Source organism: Podarcis muralis, chromosome 18, assembly GCF_964188315.1.
Source record: "Podarcis muralis chromosome 18, rPodMur119.hap1.1, whole genome shotgun sequence".
NCBI classification, from domain to species: domain Eukaryota; kingdom Metazoa; phylum Chordata; class Lepidosauria; order Squamata; family Lacertidae; genus Podarcis; species Podarcis muralis.
Window position 1 is genome coordinate 12198876 of NC_135672.1, and position 12901 is coordinate 12211776.

At 52.0% G+C, this 12901-nt stretch overlaps 1 protein-coding gene across 2 annotated transcripts in view; it reads left to right on the top strand.

Annotated features, from left to right (window-relative positions):
- The window catches only part of REXO1 (RNA exonuclease 1 homolog), a 30836-nt gene extending 22342 nt beyond the window's left edge, over nt 1-8494 (top strand). For both annotated transcript variants that reach the window (XM_028713457.2, XM_028713458.2), the window contains exons 12-16: nt 1091-1201; nt 2300-2415; nt 3392-3530; nt 4889-5009; nt 6672-8494. In XM_028713457.2, coding sequence (XP_028569290.2) covers nt 1091-1201; nt 2300-2415; nt 3392-3530; nt 4889-5009; nt 6672-6760 — 576 coding nt within the window. In that variant the 3' untranslated portion in view covers nt 6761-8494. The remainder of the gene's footprint in view (nt 1-1090; nt 1202-2299; nt 2416-3391; nt 3531-4888; nt 5010-6671) is intronic.
- Nucleotides 8495-12901: the final 4407 nt, after the last annotated feature.

Sequence of the window (12901 nt, forward strand, 5' to 3'; positions counted from 1 at the left end):
GTTGCTCACCGGAGCAAGACGGTTTGAGCATCTTTCTCCGATCCTGGTCCAACTGCACTGGCTACCAATTCGTTTCTGGGCCCAATTCAAAGTGCTGGTTTCGACCTATAAAGCCTTAAACGGCTCAGGACCGCAATCTTGCAAGGACCTCCTCTTCCCATATGAACCTACCCGGACCCTGAGATCATCTTCCGAGGCCCTCCTTCATGTGCCTCCTCCTCGAGAGGTCCAGAGGGTAGCAACACGAGAGCGGGGCCTTCTCTGCAGTGGCTCCCCAGTCTATGGAATGCTCTCCCCAGGGAGGTTCGCCTGGCGCCTTCATTACACACCTTTAGGCGCCAGGCAGAAACGTTCCTTTTTAACCAGGCCTTTGGTTGATCTGTTTTGCATCCTATGCCCTTTTAAAATGTGGGGCTTTTGGGGGGGGCGTTATTGGGTTGTTAGGGACGCAGGTGGCGCTGTGGGTTAAACCACAGAGCCTAGGACTTGCTGATCGGAAGGTCGGCGGTTCGAATGCCCGCAATGACGGGGTGAGCTCCCGTTGCTCGGTCCCTGCTCCTGCCAACCTTGCAGTTCGAAAGCACGTCAAAGTGCAAGTAGATAAATAGGTACCGCTCTGGCGGGAAGGTAAACGGTGTTTCCGTGCGCTGCTCTGGTTCGCCAGAAGCGGCTTAGTCCTGCTGGCCACGTGACCTGGAAGCTGAACGCTGGCTCCCTCGGCCAATAGAGCGAGGTGAGCGCCGCAACCCCAGAGTCGGCCACGACTGGACCTAATGGTCAGGGGTCCCTTTACCTTTACTTTATTGGGTTGTTGTTTCTATTTTTATTAGGTATTTTGTGTTTTTATATCTTGATTTTATTCTCTGAACTGCCCTGAGTATAGGGCGGTATATAAATTCTAATAAAATGATGATGATGATGATGATGATGATGATGATGATGATGATAGACTGCCTTTAAGCCTGGAGGCTTCTCCATGAATTTTTCCTGACCCCTCTTTCAAAGCCATTATCCTCCTAAAGCCAGGCGAGGTGAAATAAGCCGTCTTCCTTCTCTCTTTGCCCCTCTAATTTCCTCCTCCCTCTTTCAGCAACACGTTCACGACGGCAGGAAGGAGAGCTTGGAGGGTTTCGTGAAGACCTTTGAGAAGATGCCCAGCGCGGACGGAAACCCGGGCATCTACGCCTTAGACTGCGAAATGGTTGGTGGAGCGTTTGATTGGGGCGAACTGGGGCGGTTTCGAAAAATGATAGCCATTAAAATCATCGGCTTAGGCAGCTCGAAATAGGCTGCTTCTTTCAGCTTCGAACGTGTCTCTGTCTGTCTGCCTGTCGTGTCTGTTTTGAAAAAAGTTAACTAAAACCGTAGCTCTGTTCCTTAACGGCTGGAACCTCGGAAGCCGAACACCTTTGAACTCGAACGTTTCGGCTCCCGAGTGGTCGAAACCCGGAAGTGAGTGTTCCGGTTTTTGAACGATTTTCAGAAGCCGAATGTCCGGCATGGCTTCCAATTGGCCATAGGACGGTTCCAGGAGTCAAACGCATTCTGTATTCTGTTCGATAACCAAGGCACGACTCAATCTATCTACCTATTTATCTATCTATCTGTCTGTCTGACTATCTATCTGTCTAGTTATCTCTCTCTCTCTCTCTCTCTCTCTCTCTCTCTCTCTCTCTCTCTCTCTCTCTCTGTCTATCCATATATCTACTCTCTCTGTCTGTCTGTCATCTGTCTGTCATCTATCTGTCGGTCTGTCTGTCTATCTATCTGTCTATCTATCTATCTATCATCTGTCGGTCTGTCTATCTATCTATAGATCATCTGTCGGTCTATCTATCATCTATCTATCTATCTATCTATCTATCATCTATCTATCATCTATCATCTATCTATCTATCTATCTATCTATCTATCTATCTATCTATCTATCATCTATCTATCTATCTATCTATCTATCTATCTATCATCTATCTATCTATCTATCTATCTATCTATCTATCTATCTATCATCTATCTATCATTCATCTATCCATCATGTCTGTTCTGAAAAAAGATAACTAAAATCGTAGCTCTCTTCCTTAACCGCTGGGAAACAGTCGGCCGAAAGAAGCAGCCTTGAAAGCTGTCAGAAATCCCCCTTGATTCCTGCCTCTCCGGACCCCAAATCAGTTTAATCTCTGGGTCGCTGAGTCAGGCGAGGGTTTGGCGAATCGGGGATCAGGGCTGCCTGCGGAAAGGGAGCCTTCCTGAGACCCCCCCCACCCTCCAATATCTCTCTCTTCTTCTTCGGCTCCCGCAGTGTTACACCAAGCAAGGCCTGGAGCTGACTCGGGTCACGGTGATCAACTCGGAGCTGAAAGTCGTCTACGACACCTTCGTCAAGCCTGACCACAAAGTCGTGGACTACAACACTCGGTGAGAATGATCCTTTTTCATCCTTTTTCCTTTCTCCTTCTGTGATGGAACTCCTATTTGGGGACTTCCCTGGCTTTTCCCCGGCCCACGTAGGACCAGTCTGGATAGCTGGCCTTGGTGAAGATTTGACGTTTTCATCCCCAAAAAGTTTTTGATTTGAGTTTCCGCTGAAAGGAGGCTGCGTTTTAATGTTGTATTTTAATCTTGTTTTTAAGTTGCGTTTCAATCAATTGTTTTTATACCTGGTGTTAGCCACCCTGAGCCCGGTCTTGGCTGGGGAGGGCGGGGTATAAATAAAATTTATTATTATCATCATCATCATCAATCTTTATTACGGTCCAGAGACCCAACAAATCATTACAAATCAATACACAATTCAGACAGCCTTTGTTGTTGTTGTTTAGTCGTTTAGTCGTGTCTGACTCTTCGTGACCCCATGGACCAGAGCACGCCAGGCACCTCTGTCCTCCGCTACTTCCCGCAGTTTGGTCAAACTCAAGCTGGTAACCTCGAAAACACTATCCAACCATCTCGTCCTCTGTCGCCCCCTTCTCCTTGTGCATCAGTGTCTTTCCCAGCATCAGTGTCTTCTCCAGGGAGTAGCATGTTGGACGCCTTCCGACCTGAGGGGCTCATCTTCCAGCGTCATAACTTTTATATGCCTGTTGTCTTTGTCCATGGAGTTTTCTTGGCAAGGATACTGGAGTGGCTTGCCGGTTCCTCCTCCAGGTGGATCACATTTGGTCGAAACTCTCCACTATGACCTGTTCATCTTGTGTGCCCTGCTCGGCGTAGTTCATAGCTTCTCTGAGTTCTTCAAGCCCCTTCGCCACGGCAAGGCAGTGATCCATGAAGGGGTCAGACAGCCTTACCTCCAGGTTAAACAACGCCTTGATCAAGCGGCAATTTTGTACGACTGCCTTCGCAAGGGCGAGTATTCCCACCCATTTGACGGCACTGATCTTTGCCTCCGCAGGTTTTCCGGCGTGACGGAGGCGGACCTGGAGAACGCCTCCATCACTCTGCGGGACGTCCAAGCCGTCCTCCTGAGCATGTTCAGCTCGGACACGATCCTGATCGGGCACAGCCTGGAAAGCGACCTGTTTGCGCTGAAGGTAACGGGACAGTTCTGGCGGGGCAGTTGTGCGTTCTGCTTGCTCTGGGGAAAGCCAGGCAGCGATGTGTCAGCCGCAGGGTGGGCTGGGGTCCTTTCCCCCCTTTGAGCGGCTTAACAGAGGAGTCTGTGCCCCCCACCCCATCCAGACTGAAGCAACTGAGCAATGCTAGATCAGGCGGGTATTCCCCAAACCCATTGCTGTGTCCCGTCCTCCAGTCCTACGGACAAATCCCAAACCCGTTGCCGTATACTCCAACCTGGTTTATTCCCAGAGCCGCAACTTTTCTATCTCCCAGGTTCCCAGCACACATGCCCCACGGGGGGGCAATCTGATTTTTAGAGAGGGGGCCAATTCGAGAATGAGTTATTAACAGTGAATGGCCTTTTAGGCTTCCTCCACATGAATAGGAGCTCGCTTTTTGAATAATAAGAATCACCGTATTTTTCTGTCTATAAGACGCCCCCTATTTTGGGGGAGGTGATGCGGGTGGCGCTGTGGGTTAAACCACAGAGCCTAGGGCTTGCCGGTCAGAAGGTCAGCGGTTCGAATCCCCGTGACGGGGTGAGCTCCCGTTGCTCGGTCCCTGCTCCTGCCAACCTAGCAGTTCGAAAGCATGTCAAAGTGCAAGTAGATAAATAGGTACCGCTCCAGCGGGAAGGTAAACGGCGTTTCTGTGCGCTGCTCTGGTTCGCCAGAAGCGGCTTAGTCCTGCTGGCCACATGACCCGGAAGCTGGACGATATGTCGTCCAAAACCGTTCTGATGTCCATATCGCGAAATCAGGTTTCATCACATGGCCTGGCGATCTATCGGAAATCATGATGTTTGCGTGTGCTATGCACACTGATTTCTTTCTTTAAAAAAAGTTTAGGGGGTACTCTCATTTTACTACTCCTATGAGGCCAAACTTAGATTCAGAAAAGGTTTAGGGGCATGCATACCCCTGCGTCACTCCGTCCCCCAGAAAAAAGCACTGGTTATGCAAAAATCACATTGGGGGGGAAACCCACAACGCCGGCGAAGGCTTCTCTCGATTCCTGCAGCCCCTCTTAACTCGGCCGGCTCAGCTCTCCCCTGGAGGGCGGGCGGCGGATCACAAGAGCAGGCGACGGCAAAAATCACGGCACAGGGAAAACCACGATGCCTCTGCGTAGCCCGGTCCTTATTTCGGGCCTCGTGATCTATCAGTCTATGTTTAGCCGGCGATGATATTGCAAAGTTGGCAGCCAGATAATCGCCCGGTCCAAGTGGGGGGTCCGAGGACGTGTTCCACTGGTGCAGAAGAACTTAGCAGAAGTACTTGGGGGGGGGAAAGGGAAACCCTTTGACCCCGTCTGCGTCCGTCTCTCCCGGCAGCTCATCCACGGGACTGTGGTTGACACGGCTGTCGTCTTCCCTCACCGCCTGGGCTTGCCTTACAAGCGGGCGCTGCGCACTTTGATGGCTGACTACCTCAAGCGCATCATCCAGGACAGTGGTGAGATTTTGGAGGGGGGCGGGATGGGGAGCAAGGGAGAGGATCCGTGGGGTCTTCAGTCCGCCTTCCGCCCTCTCTGCTCCTGAGCTGCAAAGCCCTGGCCACCGAACACCAGCCTCTCTAAAGTCCTACAGCTCCAGTTCCACACACGCCAGTGCCCTTCTTTCCCATAAAGGAACAGCCTCACAGTCCCGCTTGGACTACTGCCATGCGCTCTACATGGGGCTGCCTTTGAAGGTGACCCGGAAACAGCAACTAATCCAGAATACGGCAGCTAGACTGGGGACTGGGAGCAGCCGCCAAGACCATGTAATACCAGTCCTGAAAGACCTACACTGGCTCCCAGGATGTCTCCAAGCACAATTCAAAGTGTTGGTGCTGACCTTGAAAGCCCTAAATGGCCCAGTATCCCTGAAAGAGCATCTCCATGCCCATCGTCCGGCCCGGACACCTGGGTCCATCTCCCACGGGCCTTCTGGCGGTTCCCTCCCTGTGAGAAGCGAGGTTGTGCAGGGAGCCAGGCAGAGGTGGGGGGGGGGACTCCTTGGTGCTGAATGGGGTAACTGTGCCCCTGAAGGACCAGGTGCGCAGCCTGGGAGTCATTCTGGACTCACACCTGTCCATGGAGGCGCAGGTCAGTTCTGTGTCCAGGGCAGCTCCATCTGGTACGCAGGATGAAACCCTCCCTGCCTGCAGACTGTCTGGCCAGAGTGGTGCATGCTCTGGGTATCTCCCGCTTGGACTACTGCCATGCGCTCTCCGTGGGGCTACCTTTGAAGGTGACCCAGAAACTACAACTAATCCAGAATGCGGCAGCTAGACTGGGGACTGGGAGCGGCTGCTGAGACCACATAACACCGGTCCTGAAAGACCTACACTGGCTCCCAGTACGTTTCCGAGCACAATTCAAAGTGTTGCTGCTCATCTAGAAAGCCCTAAATGGCCTCGGCCCAATATACCTAAAGGAGCGTCTCTACCCCTATCGTTCAGCCCGGACACTGAGGTCCAGCTCCGAGGGCCAAGATTGATTGATTGATTGATTGATTGAATTTATATACCTCCCTATACCCAGATGTCTCAGGGCAGTTCACAGAAAAGATATGAAAAATATGTAAAATCAAAATAAGAACAATAACCCAATAGAGCCACATTTTAAGAGGGTATAGGATGTCGATGAGGTCAACCAAAGGCCTGGTTAAAAAGGAACATTTTTGCCTGGCGCCTAAAGGTGTATAATGTAGGCGCCAGGCGAACTTCCCTGGGCAGAGCTTTCCACAGACCGGGAGCCACTGCAGAGAAGGCTCTGTTCTCATGTTGCCACCCTCCAACCTCTTGAGGGGCAGGTACACGAAGGAGGGCCTCGGCAGATGATCTCAGGGTCTGGGTAGGTTCATATGGAAAGAAGCAATCCTGGAGGTATTGCAGTCCCTCACCACCCCACCCCAATTCCTTCCCATCTTCCTGAGTCCCTCTTTGGTCGCCCCAAGGCAGCGGTGACCAAACTATTTTGGGACTACAGCTCCCATTATCCCTAGCTAACAGGACCAGCGGTCAGGGATGATGGGAACTGTAGTCCAAAGCATCCGGAGGGCCAGGTTTGGCCACCACTGCCCCAGAAGATGAGTCACAACTGCATTCTCTCTTTGTTTTTCTTCCCGGCAGTGGAAGGCCACGACTCGAGCGAGGACGCCCGGGCGTGCATGGAACTGATGATCTGGAAGATCAAAGAAGACGCGAAAGTGAAGCGGTGATAGAGGAGGGGCCGCCGCCGTTCTTCCTCCTTCGCCTCTTCCGCTTTTACCGGTGCAGTGCAATAATGATAATAATAATAACGATAACGGCCTGTGGGGAGCCTGGACCTTCCCCCCCCCCCTTCTGTGTTCGCAGGTATCCCTGCGTAGCTGCTGCTGGTGGCACCACTGAGAAAGCGTGTGACCTCGCGAGTCTGGCCGCGACGTCCCGTCCCCCACGACCTGTGGCGCGGTAGGCCCACCAGAGAACTCCAGGATAAAATCTGGGCGGCGCCTAACTCCCCGAAACCCCGTCCCGTTCGCGAACCTCGAAAAACGGAAATCTAGCTTCTCCTTTGGGGACTTGACATGGGGCCCCCTGTGCGCCGCCGCACGCCGGGAAGTCGGCTGCGGCGACTCGGGCAAGCTGCAGAGGCTCCAGTCCGGCAGCGGGCTGCCTCCAAACCTGCAACCCCAGGGGAGAAGGCGGAGGCGGCGTGTGGTTGGCAGAGCAGCAGAACTGCCGGCACGGATACGCATTTGAGTCCTGGCTGTGGGTACAGCAGGGCATTGCGCTCGCGCCAGGAGCACTGGGGGCCTTCAGTGCAGCCGGCTGGTGCCGACCCGCAGGAAATGGGCCCCCCTGCAAAGAGGGGGTTCCCCTCACCCCATCTCCCAGCGCAACGGGCCCCCCGGTCTCTGCTGCCTGCATCATCGGACTCCTTCCCAGGGCAGAGGATTGCCCCGTAGGATTGCCCCGGATAAGGGACTGGCAGTCGTTCCCGCGACGGGTTCGCCTCCCGCCACCTGAGACCCCGAATCGGCGGTTGCGCAAGCCCTCCAGGGTGGAAAACGGGGCACGAGCGTGGCAGAGTCGCTGCAGGGAGCCTTACGATTCGTCCGCCTTCGCAACTGCAAATCCAGGGAACTCCACTGTTCAGAGCATATCGCACTTAACTTCCAAGCTCAACCACGACTTTCTAAAAAAACACTAGGAAACGCTTCTTCCTAATAACGGCTAATCGCTGCTCTATGAACGCCCCGTGGGGAAACTTAACCCAGCTCGCTTTTTGCGGAGGGGGGGTGCAGGTGGAAATATTTGTCTTGGCGTAAAACGGAAAGTGGGGTGACGGTTGAATCCGCCTCCTCAAATTCACACACGCTCAGTTATCCGTGAGTGTAAATAACAATGTTCTAGGAACAGAGCGAGTTAGAAGACAGGGTGGGGTTGGGGGGTGTTGGTTATCTATTTAAAACAAGGGGGCAATTCTGCACTACAAGCTGTTTTAGCTGACAAAACTCTTCCCTCCTGTGTCCCCCGAATTTTCATTTAAGGAGAGAGCCTAAAATGCTCTCTTGGAGAGTTTTCAAATGTTTCCCAACGCCGTCAGAAGCCGTTCATTCCCTTTAAATACCAGTTCCGTGTTTTTGCAGCTCCCATTCTGCCCTCTTCCTTCCTTCCTTCGAGGGTAATAAGAGGAGAAAGCAAGTCTCCTCTGCTCCTGGGGGGGGGGGGAAACCTATTATTATTATTAATAATAATAACCTTAGCGCAGGTCAACCTCCTCTGCAGCTGACCTCAGCCGTTCCCTGGTTGACGATTCCCAGATCTCCTTTGTTTTGTTAACACTGTACAGTTAATTATAAAAAAAAAACGGGCGCTGTAGACTTTGTATATGCAGAACTGGTAAAAACCTGTTAACACTATTTTGTAAATGTTTTTTTTTTAAATAAATAAACAAAAAATCCTGGCTACTTCTGGTAAGCACGATTGGTTGTTTTAGAGATTATCTCTCTCTGTGTGTGTGTGTGTGTATTATTCTGCTTACTGGAGAGTGTTTCAGGGATAAAGGGGTGTGTGTGTGGATAACCCTGAAAGTTGAAAGGCCACAACTTTGCCAAAGGTTTCATCTTCGAAAAGGCAGAAACCTGTCCTTGTCAAGTTTAAATCAGAGAGGGCGTTGGGTTTCCTCAATACTTGGTCTAAGTACCAGCCCTGCGTGCAAGAACTTGGAAGAACGCAGTCCCTCTTGAGACAGCCGGATGCTTCTTCTTAGATAGGGGATATATCCCAGATAACCACAGGAGGGAGATTTCTCTTATTTAGAGCAGCCATTCCCCTCCTGAGAGTCCACAAGGCACCTTCCTGTCTTCATTCTCCTTCACCGTTGGGTGAACATTCTATGATGTCACGACAGGCGAACCAATCGGTGGCGCTGGCTTCAACCCTGCCCTGAAAATGCATTCACTTTTTGCATTCTCTCGCAGGAGTGCCATTGTTGTTGTTGAGTCGTTTGGTCGTGTCCGCCTCTTCGTGACCCCCTGGACCAGAGCACGCCAGGCCCTCCTGTCTTCCACTGCCTCCCGCAGTTTGGTCAAACTCATGCTGGTCGCTTGGAGAACACTGTCCCACCATCTCGTCCTCCGTCGTCCCCTTCTCCTTGTGCCCTCCATCTTTCCCAACATCAGGGTCTTCTCCAGGGAGTCTTCTCTTCTCATGAGGTGGCCAAAGTCTTGGAGCCTCAGCTTCAGGATCTGTCCTTCCAGTGAGCACTCAGGGCTGATTTCCTTCAGAATGGAGAGGAGTGCCGTAGTTCGCACTATTTCCATTCTCTCGCTCCGGTAGTGTTTGCACCGCGCAAAGAAACCCTTTCATTTCCCCTGCATCTCCCAGCTTCCAGCTCCATCGCATCTTCACGAGTTCTGGCATTGGGAGGAAGGCTGCTCCCTTAACGGCTCTCTCCACGCCGGGCGCGGTTTTGGAAACCTGGCGCGCCGCCTCCCAACTCGCTTGAGTCCGGATCACGAAGGAAAATTCGGAACGAAACCCACTGGGCCGTCCACTCTGGCACCTCGCCTTTGGGAGGTGGGGGCAGAGGTCAGGCAGAGCCGGCCGGGCTTTTTGGCCATGGAGACGTTGCTGCATTAAACATGCCTATTTTAAGCCTGTTTGCATCCCTGGCTGGCTTCCTCGTGGGGGTCAGCCCCCGATCGCCACCCCTACGCCAGAGCCTCCCATTGTCCACGCTATTGATCAGGGTGCTGTGCCTCATTAAAACCCCTTCTCCGGTTAATTTGCGTCATGTAAGCTCCTTTTGGCCGGCAAATGCGGGATGGACAAGTCACAGAAGCAGGGAGGGTGGCTGGCCGGCCCAGAGTCTCCCGCTGAGATATCGACGGACCTGTCACAACCCGTTTGCCCCTCGTGACGTCTGAAGGGAGCTGCGTTGCAAAGAAATGTCCCCAGTCGAAAGCTCCTCACTGAATCGACCAACGGTTCAGTGTTGTTGTTTTTTTTTTTTGGGGGGGGGGGAGTTTCAGCATCCCATTTCATCTCCCCATCCCCTCTTCCAGCGACACCAAAGCGTCCTTAGTTTGCCGGTTCCGCGGCTGCATTTGAAGATTGCTTCAGTTTGCAGCCGGGAACTTCGGTTGCTCATCTCCAATCAGGTGATATTTGGCTAATAATATTAATAAAGGATGCGGGTGGCGCTGTGGGTTAAACCACAGAGCCTAGGACTTGCCGATCAGAAGGTCGGCGCTTCGAATCCCTGCAATGACGGGGTGAGCTCCCGTTGCTCGGTCCCTGCTCCTGCCAACCTAGCAGTTCGAAAGCACATCAAAGTGCAAGTAGATAAATAGGTACCACTCCAGCGGGAAGGTAAACGGCGTTTCCGTGCGCTGCTCTGGTTTGCCAGAAGCGGCTTAGTCTTGCTGGCCACGTGACCCGGAAGCTGTACGCCGGCTCCCTCGGCCAATAAAGTGAGATGAGCGCCGCAACCCTAGAGTCGGCCATGACTGGACCTAATGGTCAGGGGTCCCTTTACCTTTTTAAATAATATTAATAATAATAATTACTATTACTATATATGAAAAATTGTCCAATAGCACCTTAGAGACCAACGTGCACATGAAAGCTTATACTAAGAACAAACTTAGTTGGTCTTATAAGGTGCTACTGGACAATTTTTTTATATATTTCGACTGCGTCAGACCAACACGGCTACCTACCTGAATCTAGTACTATTATTATTATTATTATTTGGTGATCACTCGTAGCTGAGTAAGATTGTTAAAACCGTGTTTATGGAAGACAATGAGTCCATAAGTGACTGTGGAGGCCAATTCTGGATCCCCATGTCATTCCACAGTGGGGACATAGGTTCCCGGGCGGGAGTTGATCCTGGTGTGGATTTGCCAAGTGTGCCTTCCTCTTGGCACATTTCTCCCTCTTGTCCTGAGTTCGAGTGTCTTCAAAGCCCAGGACACCTTTGGCAAAGGCTGTTCTCCAACTGGAGCGCTCGCAGTCCAGTGTTTCCCAGTTGTCGGTGTTTATGCTACATTTTTTTTTAGATTTGCCTTGAGAGAGGCCTTTGAACCTCTTTTGCTGACCACCACCATTACGCTTAGGGGACGCGGATGGCGCTGTGGGTAAAAGCCTCAGCGCCTAGGGCTTGCCGATCTAAAGGTCGGCGGTTCAAATCCCTGCGGCGGGGTGCGCTCCTGTTGCTCGGTCCCAGCGCCTGCCAACCTAGCAGTTCGAAAGCACCCCCGGGTGCAAGTAGATAAATAGGGACCGCTTACTAGCGGGAAGGTAAACGGCGTTTCCGTGTGCTGCGCTGGCTCGCCAGATGCAGCTTGTCACGCTGGCCACGTGACCCGGAAGTGTCTCCGGACAGCGCTGGCCCCCGGCCTCTTGAGTGAGATGGGCGCACAACCCTAGAGTCTGTCAAGACTGGCCCGTACGGGCAGGGGTAACTTTACCTTTACTTACCATTATGCTTTCCATTTTTAAGTTCGGAATAAACTTTGGGAACCTCTGAACTTTATGATCCTCTATTGCAGGGGGTTACACTCGACGACCCACTGCGATTCTGCGATCCTTAGGATCCCTCCCTACGATTCTGCGATTCTTTCGTCTGGCCTGGACCGTCCAGCAATTCAGCCTCATTGGGTAGTCTGCGAGTTTTAGTGTTAGGAGAGGGGGAGAAAAGCCCTTTTCTGTAGCTACTTGGCGGTGCATCCTTTTATAAACCGCTCCGTCCTTGCCTTTCCACCAAACTTAAAAAAGCCCCAAACCCCACAGCCCTTCCAAATAGGGGAATCGCTACGTCCCTCCTGCAGGACTGTAGAAAGCCGGGTTGATTCACAGAAGGCTAGCAGTTGGGAAGGGGGCAATCTCCCAGCTTGGCTGTCCCAGTAGCGTGGGGGTTTTTTAGAGGGGACCCCCCGCTGCGAAGCATTCAGGCCCCTTTCGTTCAGCTTAACCCCCTCCGCGCAGCCACGAGGCCGTTGGGGTCAGGGGTGATCGGGAGTGATCGATCCCACCTTTTGAAAGGCAATTTCATTCCTATAAAACTGCGTTTTGTTCCCGGACAGCCGGAGCAAATTGTAGGGGGTCAGCACAATCAGCCGAAAGCATGGGGCACGCAAAGAAGGGTTTTTTTGGGGTGGGGTAGCTTAGCGAGCCAACGGATCGATCAGGGATCGGGAAACTGATTAGAGGATGGAGGTAAGCTCTTTAGCGAGCGACGTCCGAAGGGTGCAAAGCCATTGATCTCCTGAGCACATCTGTGCTCTTGTTAACTAATTTTTTGGGGGGCAGTTTTTACTACGTATTTGCATCCGGGGCGGATGTTTGCTTGTTTCAATGCGCACGTCTCGAATCCGCTCTTCCCGGACCAGATCCGTGAGCCTCAAAGCGCAGTTTTCCCTCCAAGCTAGTTCTCCAACCAAAGAACATGTGCAAAGGTCCTTTTCCGGGCCAAACCACATACCAAAAAAAAAGCCATGAAAAATGAATACATGGCTGTTTCGATGGCAACCTCCGGACATGGAAGTTAGTGTGGCAAATATCAGCCGCTGATGTTCACATTTTTGGCTTGCCGCTTTCCTAAATTCATTTCTTTATTAGCACCTGTGCATCTTGTAGCTTATTTTGGAGAGGTTTACAAAAAGAAAGAAAAATCAGTTCTGAGATGCTCCCGGGCCTCACAATCGAAAGAAAATGATGAAACACAAAAGAAGTTTGGGATTGAGAGGGAGGGCGAAAGCAAGCTCACAGGCACATAGAATTTTATGATGATGATAATAATGATTTATTATTTATACCCCACCCATCTGGCTGTGTTTCCCCAGCCGCTCTGGGCAGCTCCCAACAGA